General features: G+C 24.3%; 2 protein-coding genes across 2 annotated transcripts; both read left to right on the plus strand.

The window, feature by feature from the left end:
• The first annotated feature begins 3,894 nt into the window (after positions 1-3,894).
• Positions 3,895-7,745, plus strand: LOC128960363 (tonsoku-like protein). The gene is made up of 5 exons (XM_054306433.1): positions 3,895-4,026; positions 4,088-4,517; positions 4,587-4,721; positions 4,775-7,346; positions 7,422-7,745. Exons 1-5 carry the CDS (start codon positions 4,005-4,007, stop codon positions 7,743-7,745), a joined length of 3,483 nt encoding a protein of 1,160 aa, XP_054162408.1. The 5' UTR covers positions 3,895-4,004.
• A 7,542-nt stretch (positions 7,746-15,287) lies between these two features.
• On the plus strand, positions 15,288-17,497 carry LOC128960589 (integrator complex subunit 6 homolog). The gene is made up of 5 exons (XM_054306708.1): positions 15,288-15,439; positions 15,921-16,009; positions 16,173-16,214; positions 16,287-17,283; positions 17,380-17,497. The coding sequence occupies exons 1-5, from the start codon at positions 15,372-15,374 to the stop codon at positions 17,489-17,491; spliced, it is 1,308 nt and encodes a 435-aa protein (XP_054162683.1). The 5' UTR covers positions 15,288-15,371; the 3' UTR covers positions 17,492-17,497.
• The last annotated feature ends 2 nt before the right edge of the window (positions 17,498-17,499 follow it).

A 17,499-nucleotide genomic window follows, 5' to 3' on the forward strand; every position in this document is an offset into this window, starting at 1 on the left:
GTCTTCTCAAATGATTAAATTATTTTATACATTACTGTAAAATTTAAATTCAATTTAATCCATACCTGAGTTAATGGCAAACCATAAAATAATTAATGATCTCAAATTGATTTGTGACTTCATCATAGTATATGCATTAGTATACAAATTCATTGGTGTATAAATTATTTAAATTGAAAATAAAATATCCATAATTTATATTAACTGAATGGCTTTTAGCGACCAATCAAATCTATGAAATTTTTATAAAAAATAAAAAACAATTTAATTAGAAAATTAGTTTAATTAAAAATAGATAATATATATATGATTTCATTAACACAATAATTACTATATTAAAAAAAGTTAATCAATGCGATCAATGAATTGAAAACTTATTTCCGAAAATAAGTAACCCTTGAAAAGTCATTAAACAATGTAACGGATTTGTTATACATTACAATACAGTGTAATAATACTTAAGATTTGTTAGTCTATTATTTGGTCTCTTTTTATATAAAATTTCATTTATTATTTGCATGGCGTATACGGTATACCATATACTAAAAAACATTACTTTTTCTGTTTGACTAACTCTATGTTAAATTAAGTTTAAAATATATTAACATTAAATCGGAAGCTTTTTTGAAATACTAAAAAATTCTTTATGAAATTTCGGTCATTTGTTTCAGTATTTTATTTAAGATTTAATTCTAATATTTTATTTCATGTAATCATTTATAATTTATAATAATAAAAGTAATATACTGTATATACACTTTAATACAATATTATAACTGTAAATAACAGTTTAATCGCTTATTATTATATAAATAATATTTAATATAAATAACTGTAATATCAAATAAAATAGCAAAGTTAAGGAAGTTTTTTAAATGTATACTAATTTTCACAGTTAAACAACTTAAATAAATATTTATAAAAAACAAACATTTAAAAATATGATATAAATGTTTTTTATAATATTTAAGTTTATTTTTATATTTACATTTCATTAATAAATATAAAATATAAAAATAGTTAACTATAATAGCTAATTATTTTTGTATGTTATTTAAAAATATTAAATTTAATTAGTAATTAGTAAATAAAATAAAGCTCATTTAAGTTACACTATGCAATATATATTACAGTATTTAAATTCTATAAATTCATATAATTATGTTAAAATAATAATTATATTTATTATATACTTTACAATATTGTATTGATGTTCAAATTAGTTAGTGATATATTTAATTATATTGAGTTATTAAAATAAATTAAAATAAAAAAAATATGCTAATTTGCTAATTTGCTATTTTTACTGAAACGGATGACAACATTAGATGAACTTAAGAAAAAAAATTGTAACTAAAACTTAATGATATGTAAACTATAGAGAAGATAATTAATACATTAAATATTAGTTTTGCACTAATTTTTAAAAAAACAATGTCTTCATACAAAATAATTAAACTAATAATGATTTGAATATATAATTAAATTTAATAAAAAAGTCAATAAATCAAATTAAAACATTATTTAATAAAATCTAAAAAACGTAAATAAAATTACTATTATTTCATATATGATATAAAACTAAAATTTATTATTAATTAAAAAATATAAATTAGTTTTAAAAATGACATAACATACGATTATTTTCGATAATTATTTATATCCATTTAAACAATAAATAAATTGACATAAGATTCATAAAAATTTAATCCACTTTTAAAATAAATATTTATAAATACTTATAATTAAAGAAATAAAGTTTAACTATAAGTAAAACACAAATATTATATAATATTTCTTACTATATATTTTTATTTATTGAATATACACTGTATATAATTTACATTTTAAACTTATTATAAATATTGTATTAAAAGTGTATAAAAATATTGTCGTTTGGCTGATACACTATATATATATTGTATAATATATATATAAATAATAGTTAGAGATCAAACATCACAATAATAATAAACTTTATGTTTGAAAATACAATAAACAAATATAAAGTTTGTTCACAAAGTTCTAGAAATTCACGTTTTTTAGAACTAATTGAAAAATCATCGAACCGTTACCCCTATCTAACTGTGCTAACAGTCATATAACTTATAGCACACACACACACACACACACACACACTAGTCCTCACTTTTCTCAATTAATTTATTTAAAAGACTAATTTAACTAATATTATTGAATTGTTATTAATGCAAATATTTACATAGACGTTGTTTTTTAAACTTATTAATTTATGCCAATTTTTATTGATTGATCAATTGATTATCATTTATAATGTTTAATTACAAGTCATAAGAAAGTTACATAATATTTATTATTATTAACTACTAAATATTGACTGCTATTTAAATAAAAATAAACGCATTTTTTTAAACTAAAGTCATACAAAATGTTTACAAATAAATTAATTGATATTTTATATAAAAAATTGGTTTTCTTAACAATTTAAAGTTATTAATGTATTATATAAATTATAATTTTTAAAAATTCTGTTATTTAATAATCTAGAAAATTACAGCAATACATGTATTTGTTATCTCATTTTGTTTAAACATTGTAATATAATTAGAAAGTTATTTATAATTTTAATGTTTATCACTATCAACAACATTGATACAAATATTGTATCAAAATAACATAAATATAAATAATTATATTTTTATGTAATTTTCTTTTAAATATAATTAAAAATAACCATAATAATATTTAGGTTTTATTATATTTTTAAAGTAATATTTATGGTATAATGCATATTAACTTTATAAATAATTATTTTTAAATTATATTAAGTTGAAAATCGAGTATCGAAAGCGAGATATAATTTATGTAATTTAACAAAAAAAAACTGTTGACTATTTGAAACTTTTATACTTTTTACAATATACTATACATAGTATTCAAAAAACATATTTATGTAAAAATTTATTTTTTTAGAGTTGTTTCAGTTGTAGTCAGTTATCGTGTGAAATGACTTAAAATATTTGATATAAAATGAATTTTCGACACACATTTTGCACTTTTTTATGACACAATCACTCAAATTATATCTCTAGAGTACAGTATGTTTTGCATATTCATAAGTATTGTTATAATATGACAACAAGTTTTATATTTAAAAAAAACTATTTTTTGAATTAAAAATTTATGGCTATAATTAAATAGTGCTTTTTATTACAATTTTTTGAATATAATTTCATATAATATAACTATAATCAAAATGTCATATATTTGAGTAGACAGTACCATAGAGTATCAGTTTTTGACATCTAAAGAGTATTTTTGGGGGTTTGTCGGGTTGATTGTCCCCAAAAAAATCGATAAACTTTTTAGTTAATCCTTTTCAATGTATTGTTAGAAAAGTTAGACAATAGCTCCAGAATTTGATGAAAATGACAAGTCTTTAATCTAAAAAAAATTTTGATCAAAAAAATCTAACTATAATTTAACACTAATTATATAAATAAAATTTAACAAAAAAACTAGTTTTAATGTATTCTAAGTTATAGTCATAATTATATGATATATCTAAAAAAAAATCTAAATAAACTTTTAACTGCTAATATTTGATATATGGGTTTCAAATAAAGCATTACAAATAAACTTATATTAAAATTATAATAACCGTAATTATCATACTATATTTTTATATGAAATTAAATATTTAAAAAATTATAAAATAATTAGACTATTAATTATTTGAATAAATATAATTATAATTATATCATATATTATTGTTTTTAATTAATAGAAATTTTTTGGATAATTTAAAAATTAAATGATTTTAAAAAATAGATTTATTTTCTAAGAAAAAGTTTTGTAGAAATTAAATGTCAAAAGTATTTCAACCAATAGATGGCAATCAATGTAATGACAGTCAAAATGTGTTGAATTGATATTAATATGAATTTCTGCGCCAAAAGTGTTCATCACTTGTGTTGTTGTCATCTGTTTGTATGTCTTTTATAGACATCTGATCCACAGTTATAATGGATAACAAACTAATAAAAGGTAAATACATTACTGATTGTTGTTTATAACTATTTGTTGAATCTATTTGATGCCAAACCAGAGCTGAAAGGCGATAAAATAAAGGCCAAAAACTGCAAAGATGTCAAAGAGTTGATCAAAATCTGCAATTGTTTGGGTCGGAGGTATTTGCAGACATTTCGTTACAATGAAGCCATCGATGAACATAAAGAAGAGCTTCAATACGGTCTTAGCATTGGTTGTATGTTATCTGAAGCCATTGCCAGACGAGCTTTGGGTGAATGTTATTCAGAGATCAATGAATATCAGAAAGCGTTGTTTCAGCACAAGAAGTACTTGGATTTAGCCATGAGTTTGGCCGACGATATTGAGATACAGCGCGCGTGGGCTACCATTGGACGGACACATCTATTGCACGCACAAGAACTTTATCAGTCAAACAGTGAGATCAACGAACAAGTCTTAAATGATGCCAAAAATGCATTCAAAATGGCTTTAAATTTATGCGATGAGTAATGACATGATTTTGTAAATTATTTTAGGATTTAATTTAATGTATTAATTAATAAATTATATTAAAGATTATCTGAAATTAAAGATAAAGAATTGGCTGAAATGCGATCTCGACTTTACCTCAATTTGGGTCTTGTCTTTGAACTAATGGGTCAGTTCAGCGAATCGATGACACATTTGCATCTCTCTATTGCCATCAATAAGTTAGACAATAAATTATAATTAAATTTTATGATTTAATTATGTCTTTTTTTAGACGATATGGTTTTATTGAAGACTTATTTCGGAGTCAATTCTCTTTAGCGACAATTTACGAGAAGAACAAAGAATTCAACAATTCTTTAGAGGCGTATAACGAGTCACTGAAAAGCGCCAAAATCCTGAAGAATAAGTTTAATTCATGCGATGCTCTTATTGGTAAAGGATTGCTATTAACTCGTTGGCAAAAGTTTGAAGAAGGAAGACATTGCTTAAAAAAGGCATACAAATTGTGTCCAAACATTGATGAAGACAAACAAAAAGTTTTAAGATATCTTAAGATATCATCAATTATTTGCGATGACTATCGAGAGTTGATGAAAGCGACTGAATTGCACCAAAAAATTGTTTTGTGCGATAAATTAGGCGATCATTTTGTTGAATTGAAATTCTTTGATTTAGCCATTGATTTCTATAAGAAAGAACTCGATTATGCCTTTCAGTGCAATAAAGGTGACACAGAAATTGCAAACATTTATGTATCAATTGCACAGACATTTGCTGATGACTTGAAATACAAAGACGCCATCGATTATTTTAAACACGAGTTAAACTGCAATAGTGGTAACAGTCTTGAAGAGAGCAAATCATTGATAAAAATTGCAGAAATGGAAGAATATTTAAAAAACAATGAATATAATACAGATATTATAAAAAACTACGAGATGGCCATTGAAAAAGTTGGAACAACTGATAAACTATGGCTAATAGATATTATACAAAGATATATAACATTTTTGCAAAATAGACAATTAAATTATGATAGAATTGATAAACTTAAACAACAATTAAAAGAACTTAATCTTCAAAAGACAACAGTTTGTGAAAGAGTTGAAAACGAAGAGGAAGATGACGAAGATATTTACGATAAATACATTTTAAACGACTTGTCGGATGTGACCACTGATTCAGATGAAGAGAGTGTTTCTAATATTTATAAATTAAAACGAATGGGAAAATCACTGAAACGAAATGAATTAGGAGAAACACCACTACATATGGCTTGCATTAAAGGCGAAGAAAATCTCGTCAGTAAATTGATTACTGATAAACATCCCGTTAATGTTCGGGACAATTGCGGTTGGACTCCACTACACGAGGCCACAAATAATGGTTTCCCAAATATTGTTAAAATACTTTTGGATAACGGCGCCAATATTAATGATAATGAAGGCCAAAAATGTAAAGGAATCACTCCACTACACGACGCCTGTATTAACGGACACTTAGATGTTATACGACTACTTTTGGAAAAGGGAGCAAAAGTGACAATTTTGGACAACTATAATAATACAGCACTCGATTTGCTGCTGAATTGGAGGAAATCAAAAGCCGATGTCATCGATAAAGACCAGTTGAATAGCTGTAAACAATTAGAGCAAAAAATGGAAGATTTGTTAAAAATGGCCGGTTTTTCAAAAAAGAATATTCCGATTTCCAAGTCATCCAAATCCATATCCAATGAAAGGCGAAAGTTTAAGCCAATGATAAGGAATCGAGAAACGAATTGCAATACTTCTGATTCGGATTCCGACTCACTTAATGTCTCTATTAATTCGGGATCTCAGAAGACTGGGCACAGACCACGAACCAAACATATGCGTGATTTGGATAAGGATTTTGATGACCCAAGAGTTGCTCGAAGAGAGTATTGTTCATCAATTTCTAATTTAAGACCTAATTCTGACAGTAGTAAACAGCCACTGAAAACCCCCGTTCGTCCTAATGCTAAATCAATGCCAGCTCTTGTCGATCAACGAAATTTGGTTACCGATGATGATTGGCTTATTAGAGACACAAACGACAATAGGAAGAGATCGTGTTTAGATGCTTACGACGTCTTTAATAAAAAGACTAAAATTAATCAAATGAGTCATTCAAATACTGGTCATTTTCATAGACGTAAAACTAATGGTGTTTCCATTCAAAGACGACCTGAAAAACAAATTCATCAAAACGAAGATGAATCTAAGTCTTCAGATAGCGAAGATATAGAAACTACTGAACCAGTTAATAGACCACCAAAATCAACACAACTGAATAAAGAGTTGAGAAAAGTAGAGGAAATTTCCAAACAAGTGATGCCATCAAATAGTTTAACAAACAGTGATATCAGAACACTTGAAAAGTCAATACCACTGCGTGTTTGTGTTTGTGATGACAAAAACACTACATTTATTATACCGATTCTTAACCGTCGGACCACTTGTTTATGGCTCAACAAAGAAACTGAAAAGAGATATTTTGCTAAACTTTCCATCAAACCTATCATTTCACTTGAAACTACTGACGGCGCCCTCCTATCTGATGAAGATTTTATTCTTGATGTCATTACCGGTGATATACTTAAAGTTAATGCAAAGATTGAGTCGTGGATTATGGATCCGCTGCCAAATCGATATAAAGAAGTTTGTAATACTTTTAATACAAAACCAGATTCCGATGTTATTGGTTGGCTTGAAATGACACATCTTAATGGTTGTCTTCGTTTATGTGATCTTAAATTACCCGTTGAACAGATCAGAGCTATATTTAAAGCTATTCAACGACAGAACAATCTAAAAGAAATTGTATATATTTTTGTCATAATTTAAATTTTCAGTTAAATTGATTTTTAAAAATTATTTTACTATTTGTTTGTTTAGGACATTTCATTTTCTAATATTCTGATGAATGATTGGACATCTTTTATCAATTGTTTACCATTTTTGTCATCACTTCATAAATTGAAACTCAAAGGTACTTCAATTAATCGCCAAATCATTGAACAGTTAATTGCCAAATGTCCGCAAAGTTTAGTTGAATTGGACTTAAGTTTTAATACATTTGGTGACTATTATCGCAATATTACTTACAAACTTATACAACATTTGCCAAAATTAAAAGTTCTGGACTTAAGTGGTTGTGATTTAACCAATGCTTTTCTCGAACCAATTGAATTACAAGAGTATATTAAAAGTAAGTTTTAGTTTTAATATTTTATATAATTACTCAATTCTAATGTTGAGTTTTTAATTATTTATTAAACATTTTCATTTAGACTCTAACTTGGGTTCACTTATTTTGAAATTTAATTCAATTGATTCCGAAACTATAGAAAAATTCAAACTATTCAATAATTGTATTATAAAATAATTATTACTGTATTTATAAAAAATTATATTAATTGATTATTAAAGGCAATTGTTTATTATAAATGTTATGACAATTATATTTAATAACACCTTTAATATTAAATGATGGGAGAGATTCGGTATATATAACTCATTGGTTGTTTTAGTTTTCAAAAACTGTTAAAATCGAAATTTAAAGAATTGTAGATAAGTTACTACCCCTCACCTACTGTTCCTTCCCACCCAACCTATACAGTATATATATATATATTAAATTAAATTTATTTATATTAATGTATATATTTTTAAATAGTTTTTAATAAATAAAGTGTTAAAATTTTATATATTTATAAATTATATTTAGTCATTTATAGAAACCAAATCTGGACATACAATTAACATACACTTAACTATTTCATAGTTTTATAAAATAAACAAATTTTATATTTAATAAGTAGTCTATGATTTTGTGTTTAAGCAATGTTTTACTTAAATTTGATTTGAAATAATATAATATTTAAAGTAATTAAAGGGATGATTGTTGTTATGTATGAATATTTTGGTGAACTGTTATCAGTTTTATAGGCATAACTTCGACCTCTCCTCGCTTCAGGTGATCCATAGATATCGATCTCCTTCCACGTCGGCACTGATTATCATATAATAGATTAATAAAAATAATATATATTTATAATTTAAAATAATTCAAAAACAGTGTCTAACCTCCTGTGCCCATTGGTTCATCACTGACCAAAATACCCGGTATTTTATCAACTTTTTTCAGCCACCAATTAGACGGAGAATCGGACGAAATGTCATTGTTATCCTTTGGGATTTTCTCATTGACTGAAATACATAATTAAAGATAAGTAAAGATAAGTAAAGATAATAAAAATTTTTAAATAACTATCTAAAAGTTATTACATTCCTAAACATTAAATTGTTTTTTCATTTTTATGTGTATTAAAGTAAAAATATACGAATCAATAAAAAATATTTTGATAATAATCACTATTTCATAATCATAAACCATAAATTAATTTAAGCCTACATATCATACAAATAAATATATAGAATATTAAAGTTGATATTTGATATGATAGATATAGTGATACTAAAACTATTTTATGCAAATGTTGTAAATGATATAAAAACCTTAACATATTATTTACAATTATATACAAATTGACAATCAAGGGATAAATATTGTGTTTTCAAGTTTGTGAGAATTTTTTTCAAAATGTAAGTCAAGTTATAAAGTCCTAAAACATGATAAAACTATTTGTGTATACAATTGACAATAGTGTCATGAATTTTATATATAGATAGTAATTCTTTATGTTATATTAAATATTGTATTATATAATCAAATATCTCGAAAATTTTACGCTCTTCTATAACTAAAACAATATCATAATTATACTTACAATTGATATTATTGTTAATACTAAAAAAAATTATAGAAAATATGGAAAACAAATAGAGTTAATGAATAATATTTTTAATGAGTTTTTTTTAAACAATAGCCAAAACTACTACAGTATATATGTTATCAAATGTTTGAATCAAATAGTAATGTAAAACATCATACAAACTGTGTAAATGATAGTCAATTGAATTAAACATGTCTTCAATTGAATAGCACTGGTATTCCGTGGGAAGAGTCAACACATAATTAAGTTATTATTTCTAATGTTAAGTTAGGCCTACAATCATATGAGCCGTGATCTTGACCTACAACCACATCATTGTTATTATTATTATTACAATATATGTTATAAAGTATTAAAATAAATGCTTATATAATATTTAGACGCTTTACTGATTTAATCCTTTTAAAAATCGTTATTTACTACTAATAAGTAATAACCGGATTATTGAGTACTTGAAACAAGTTGTTTGAGGATTCGCCCATTTTTTCAAAATTTTAAAAATAAACTTTTATTATAATATATATTACACTGTTTTGTTTTTTGTTGCACTATTTTATTAATGTATTTATAATTCGATTATAAATATCTATAAATAATTGATTGCCTTTTACTAACAATTAACCATTTCTTAAATATTGAAAAATTATTAAACAATAAACGATTGTAATAAATATTAAATGTTTGACATAAATCAAGTTTATTGCAAAATATTATATTAAAAAAAATTTAGTAAAAACCTTTTTTTTTATCCATAAACACTCGAAGTAAAACATAATGAAAATTATTCAAATTATATATGAATTTATATAATTAAAAAAATAATATTTATCCTCAAAAGTTTAATATCTTTCTCTCAATGTTCTGTTTTTTTTGATGAAAATTAATTTATATCACAACAATTATTTTATAAAATAATAATATCATTGTATTAATACTATAAAAACAATTTATATGAGTTGCAAATTAAATAAAATGTGATTTTAGCAAACAATTATATCAACCAATCAATAATATTAATTAGACAATGTTTATTGTCTACATAATGGACTTTTTATATCAATGAAATCATAGATAATATTTTTGTTGACTTATTTTTAAATTTTATAAATTCTTAAACTAAAAGATAACAAATTAGTTATAATAGAGGTATATTTATATTTAGTATTATACAATTTATACCTAATAATACTGTTTATATTGTACTATATATAGAGTATAAATTATATATAATTTATTTTTAATAAAACAATAACTCTTTTGTGTTAAAATATTAAATATAATACTATTTTTAAATCTACAAACCTCTTCCTCTATGTCGAGTGATTTGAATATCATTAGAGTGGACACAAACAAGTAATAAATAAAATATAAAACCAATAAGTAGTGATTGTAATAAAATTTTGTTATTAATAAAAATTGCATTTTTATTATTATATGGGATTATCCTTAAAGCGCCTTTCAATAGCGCACTCATTATTAAAATACAATTTATGGTTACATTAATAACAATTTATAACACATTCACTAATTTGCACAATAATTAGCAGACAATTGCATAATATTTGTCGCTCAAAATAATAATGTTTTTACTATATTTAAGTTATTTTTCAATAAACATTTAAACATAATTATTTCAAATATTTTGAGAGTTGAAATAAACTTTGATATTTGATGCTTACGACTAACACATATAACTACTAACATAGAAGTTATGGCAAAACTAGTTTTACAACTTATGAAACTAATACTAATGGGTAGGATTGTCGGCAAAATACGGTATAACATAGCATAACATTTATCATTACAATTATATAACCATTTAGACAATACTAACAACTTTTCTTCCAAAAACAAGTCATCTATTGATAGCATTTTTTGAATATAAAACCCATTGATATCACTTAAAAACTTGAAGAACTCCTTCGCAAATAACAATATATGGAGTTGTCTTCAATGTAATCAAAATCAGAGTCCATTTCAAATGAAAATTGTTATTTAAATACATTTTCAAAGATATTTTATTGATATAAATAATAACATTACAATTACAGTTATAATTCAAAATATTTATTATGTGCTAAAATTAATTCAAAATAATTTGATTGAAATTATGTTTTCAATAGTTTTCATGTAGTATTATATTCTTAAAGTTAATTATTATATAACACAAAATTTTTATATAAAAAAAGTAAAAATGTGTGTTTAAGCAGAAATAAATAAATGAAGAATTAAATATTCTTATTTTAATTAAAATTATAGTAAAAATACTAAATAAAAAATAAGTTTTATGATTATAAAGAACACATATTTTAAATTAATATATATTTTTATAATTAATTTATAGCTCTTTTGCAAAATTTCTTAAAATTAAATGTTTAGAAATTAATTATATTGTCTTTTTTTTTAATTTACTGTAGCTTAATAAATAAAGTACAATATAATAAAAATAATAATAAGCTTTATTATACAATATGATACTTTATAATAAAAATGTTTTTTATTTTTATTTATTTAATTTGTTTTATTAAAATACATTTACAAAACAATATTCATAAATGGCTTAATGAATATTTTATAAATTGACAATTATTTCAATGAGTTTTTCATATAATCTCAGTATTAAAGCATTAATAAATTAAATAATATATGAGTTTATATCATACGGTATTATCATATTAATGGTATATTACAGTCGTATGAATGTACGTATCGCTGGGATATAACTCTCAATCAACACAAATAAAAAACAAATAAAACTATAAATATTTTTACAAAATATGCCCAAAAAACTGAATTTGATTTTAGTTGGAAACTAAAGAACTCAATTATTCAAGTAATAAATAATTGATAAAATCTATAAATTACAATAATTTCATATAAATATAAACATTTATATTAGTAAATATCGATATTTTCTCAATTTTATTATAATAAAAATAAATTATAAGTTTATGCAAATTTACAAATTATATTAGTAATGTGATTACAGAATGCTCTTATTAAATATTTTTTTATTATTAATGATTTGTACTGTAAATGCTTATTATCGTTTGGATCTATAATTTTCTATATTTTTTTGTAATTTAATAACAGACAAAATGATGTTAATCTATAAATAGAGCGAAAACTGTTTTTTCGTTAAAACACAAAAAATCATAAAAGCAATGATTTGATTATGAATTATGATATATAAACTATATAAGTGACCCGATTATTGTTATTAATAATAGTTATTATTCTTTATTATTATTATTATTATATTATATATTGCATGATAATAAAAATAATATTAACAAATTCATAATGATTTATTCAATATATTTATTTATTTAATAACTATAAATTTATATTATATTAAATATAATAGTTAATATAAATTATATAATGTATATAATAATATTATTTTTATTTATGATAAGCTATAACATTTTAACGGGAATGCCTTAACTGCGGTCCGCTATGGGAAATGCTGCGGTCCGGATTTACACGAAAACGGGTGGTCAGATCTTGCGGTCCTTAATAGAAAAGTGGTAGATAATTAAAAGTTGGTCTAGGGTTCCGATAAGTAAAAAATTATCTGACCACCAGGGGGCGCACAAAAAAATTAAAACATGTATTTTTTGTATAGAAAAAGCTGCGGTCCGGATTTACACGAAAACGGGTGGTCAGATCTTGCGGTCCTTAATAGAAAAGTTGTAGATAATTAAAAGTTGGTCTAGGGTTCCGATAAGTAAAAAATTATCTGACCACCAGGGGGCGCACAAAAAAATTAAAACATGTATTTTTTGTATAGAAAAAGCTGCGGTCCGGATTTACACGAAAACGGGTGGTCAGATCTTGCGGTCCTTAATATAAAAGTTGTAGATAATTAATAGTTGGTCTAGGGTTCCGATAAGTAAAAAATTATCCGACCACCAGGGGACCCATAAAAAAATAAAACATGTTTGATAAGTATAGAAAAAGCTGCGGTCCCGTATTACCCGAAAACGTGATCAGTTCTTGCGGTCCACAATAGCAAAGTTGTAGAAAAATTGGTATGAGATTATATTAAATAAAAAATTTTAAGACCACCAGGTGGCACACAAAAATTTTTTATAGCGATCCTAATTTATTAAAAAATGATTAGTCACATTTTAAAGATGATAATTTTTGATATTAAATAATTAAATTATTAAACCAGATAATTGTACAGTAATTAATCACAAATATAATTTTTTACATTCTTAATTGCTGTACATATTGTTTATAATGTTTTAAAATATTATATAAATTTAACCATATGTTAAACAAAATATTAATTTAATTACTTTTTACATAAACAAATATTATTACAATTTTACTTCCAACTTTACAATGCAAATAAATTGTACATAAAAATAAAATAAAATAGTTTTTTATAAATCATTTTTTAATAATCCTAAAATAAATCGTATATTGTATAAATTATCACAGCTAAATTAATTAATAAAAAATATTATACTATTTGTAAACACTATATTTGAATCTTGTTCAAATATAATTATGTTATTACTAACAATATCAAATGAATTAATACAAGTAAACAAAATAAATTAAAAAAATGATATAATATTCATTGTAAAATACTATTTATTTTTTAATTATTATTTTTTGCTACATATGGTTAAATTATAATATTTTATAAATAATATTATAATAACATAATATAACATTAAACAATATTATAAACAGACAATTTTCAATAAAAAAATAATTTAATTTTTTTGTGCGCCCCCTGGTGGTCGGATAATTTTTTACTTATCGGAACCCTAGACAAACTTTTAATTATCTACAACTTTTCTATTAAGGACCGCAAGATCTGACCACCCGTTTTCGTGTAAATCCGGACCGCAGCTTTTTCTATACAAAAAATACATGTTTTAATTTTTTTGTGCGCCCCCTGGTGGTCAGATAATTTTTTACTTATCGGAACCCTAGACCAACTTTTAATTATCTACAACTTTTGTATTGAGGACCGCAAGATTTGACCACCCGTTTTCGGGTAAAACGGGACCGCAGCATTTTCTATAAAAAAAATACACGTTTTAATTTTTTTGTGCGCCTCCTGGTGGTCGGATAATTTTTTACTTATCGGAACCCTAGACCAACTTTTAATTATCTACAACTTTTCTATTAAGGACCGCAAGATCTGACCACCAGCTTTCGTGTAAATCCGGACCGCAGCATTTCCCATAGCGGACCGCAGTTAAGGCATTCCCCATTTTAACATTTATAGCATAATATTCAAATATTAAAAACATGTTTATTTAATTAATGAAACAAATAAAAACAATTTTCAACATTTTACGTGATTATTTAGAAAAATATTTTTATTTATATTATGAAAAGTTGTTATGAGAGACAAATAAACATATTTTTTATTATAATTATGAAAATTAGAAATTAATTTTTATGCCAAAATCTAAAGTATGACAAACCAATATAGAGTTAATAAAGTTTAATTAAATAAATTAATCAATTTTTTATTTTATTTATAATTTTTGAAATTAAATTATGAACAATTATTGTAATGTCCTAAAAAAGAGTTAATTACATAACTATGAGCTAATTATTTATAAGGCGTTAAAATTTAGATAAATATCAGATTCATAAATCTCCATACAGTTATATACTCAATAAATAAAAATTATTTAAACAATATTGAAAATTTTAATCAACAATTTATTTAAAATAAAGTATTTTATATTTGATAATTGAACCCACAATTCAATGTCACCAATAGTAGTGGTTTTTTAATAAGAGAAAGCAGTCGACAAATCATAAGGACAAGTGGTTTAATTTTAAAAGAGGCGTTAATTATGTGTCGGTTATAAATTAATTATAAACTACAGTAAATTGTTATAAATTATATAAAGCATAACAGCGTTAAAATTTGATATCAAATATGAATATATATATATTTCATATGTGACAAGTGATCATATTTTACCACATTTTCATAAACCACTCTCCATGGTTACATACAGTCAAATGCTAACCAAGTGATTGTGCACCTGTATGTTGTTAATATATGGATGAGCTTATGGTTTGTCGTATAGGACTACTCTGCTCTATGACATTATCTGCACATTCGCTCAGGTATTTACTACTGTTCCTTACTCTCTCGAGTCTCGACCACTAATACATGTATATTGTTATGCATACAAAACTAGTGCCGGAAATCCTTTTAATGTTTTTTCGGCTAAAAAATTGTGTTTTAAGTGACAAAAAAGTCAAGTTTAACGATGATCTATAAATATTTCAATATAATGTCATCAATTGGTTTTAAGTTATCAGACAATTGACTATAAGTTTCTTGCATTTATGTTATAGTTATTTATTATACAGTATACTATGTATCAGAATATTTCATTTACGTATATTATTTGATAATAAAATATTTTGATTTTGTTTCATAGTTTTTATAATAAAATTTTAGTGCCATATGTGACCTATTATCTCATTATTTCTCATTGTTTTAATTAATTATATACACAATTATTATTTTTGTTTTGTTAGTGAGTTAATTAACTGAAAAATTATGAGAAATTGTTAATATATAATAAGTTATATAATATAGTGTTAAAAATATGGTGTCTTCAAGAATATCCAAATATTTGCTATATTTGATGTGGTTTTTGACGGTTAACCTAATTTACAACTTTTCAGGTAATAATTAATTAAAATTTTTAGATAACATTTCTCTTCTCATATTCTTTTAATGAATTTTCCAACCATTACAACAAAAATCTTTTTTCTTAACGAAAAACCATTAGTTGTCCCATATTTTAATGAATTTCCTATTTATTTATAAAATCATTAATATTCTTAGTCTTCGACTGTCAGACAAATCCTAAAAGGAGTCAGACATCAGGTAATTATGAATTATTTGCTAAATACTGTTCATATATTTAATTGAAAACTAAATTAAATAATTTTATATAAGGAATAACAACTAGAAATGCAAACAAAGATAACAAAATAAAAACTACTGAAAAACCGGTAAAAGTACCGAAACCTATAGAGACTGAAACACAAAAGGCAATCGACGATATCATTAACTCTAATCTTGAGTTAACAACAATTTTAACCATAAATTACAGACAGTTGTCTGAAAACAATGATTCACTCGACGAGACCTTCAATATTGAGGAGAAAAACTTGACATCAAATGAAAGCTTATTAATGATTAATGACATCGACTTAAACATAACAACAACAATAACAACGCCTATACTCGACAACAATATTACCACAAATAACTCGATCGATGTCCAGACAATTGATTACATGAATGTCACTCAAAATGATTTGAATGTCACTAATATAATAACTACAACACTAACACCCATTGCCACAAACTTCAGTCAATTAATAGATAACGAAGACTTGAAGACGACAACAATCAGCGAAGTGACACAACATCTCAACGAATCACCATTTGTTAGCTCAACCATTGCTGCCATCGATTCAATTACAGAAAGTTCAGTCGATTTAGACAACAATTCCCAGGAAGAGCTAACGCAATGTGTTTTTGAAAATCATATTCACTGTAAAAGTAATATTGAATTGCAGTGCTTTGGTTTCGGTGAAATTGATTGCCGATCACAGTCTAGGACACGAAGGGCTGTTCCGATTGGCAATCGCACAGTTGATGATAATTTCGATACAAAAGTGTTTAAATCACATCTCGAGAAGCATACGCAAAGTGCGACAATAGACAACTCAAGATGTATTTTAACTCCAGAGGAGAACTCATATTTTCTGTGCAATCCTATGCCAACACTTAATCAGTGTAACGGTAGGTCTATTTGTAGGCCAAGAGATACAATACGAGAACCTGGGAGTGAACCCCTTCCCGCGTGGAAAGTAGCTCTCATCGCAACTCTCACCACAATTGGTGTCATTTGTTTTATCGCAGTTGCTATCATTGCATACGTTTCGTAAGTATTATTTATTTATTTATTAGAAACAAATTTTATTTTCAAAAATATTAATTAATTTTTTATTATTTCCTAAATAAATATTTCATACAAAAGCTATAATAAACTCAAAGTTCGTCCTGAAATGTCAGCAAATGGTTATCATAATAATAATAATAATAATAATAATAACCACAACAATACTAACACCCAAAACACCAGAGTTTAACATCAGTT

The sequence above is a fragment of the Oppia nitens genome, unplaced genomic scaffold, assembly GCF_028296485.1.
Source record: "Oppia nitens isolate AA-2021 unplaced genomic scaffold, nextdenovo-longstitch-racon4-pilon3 scaffold4_pilon_pilon_pilon, whole genome shotgun sequence".
NCBI classification, from domain to species: Eukaryota; Metazoa; Arthropoda; class Arachnida; order Sarcoptiformes; family Oppiidae; genus Oppia; species Oppia nitens.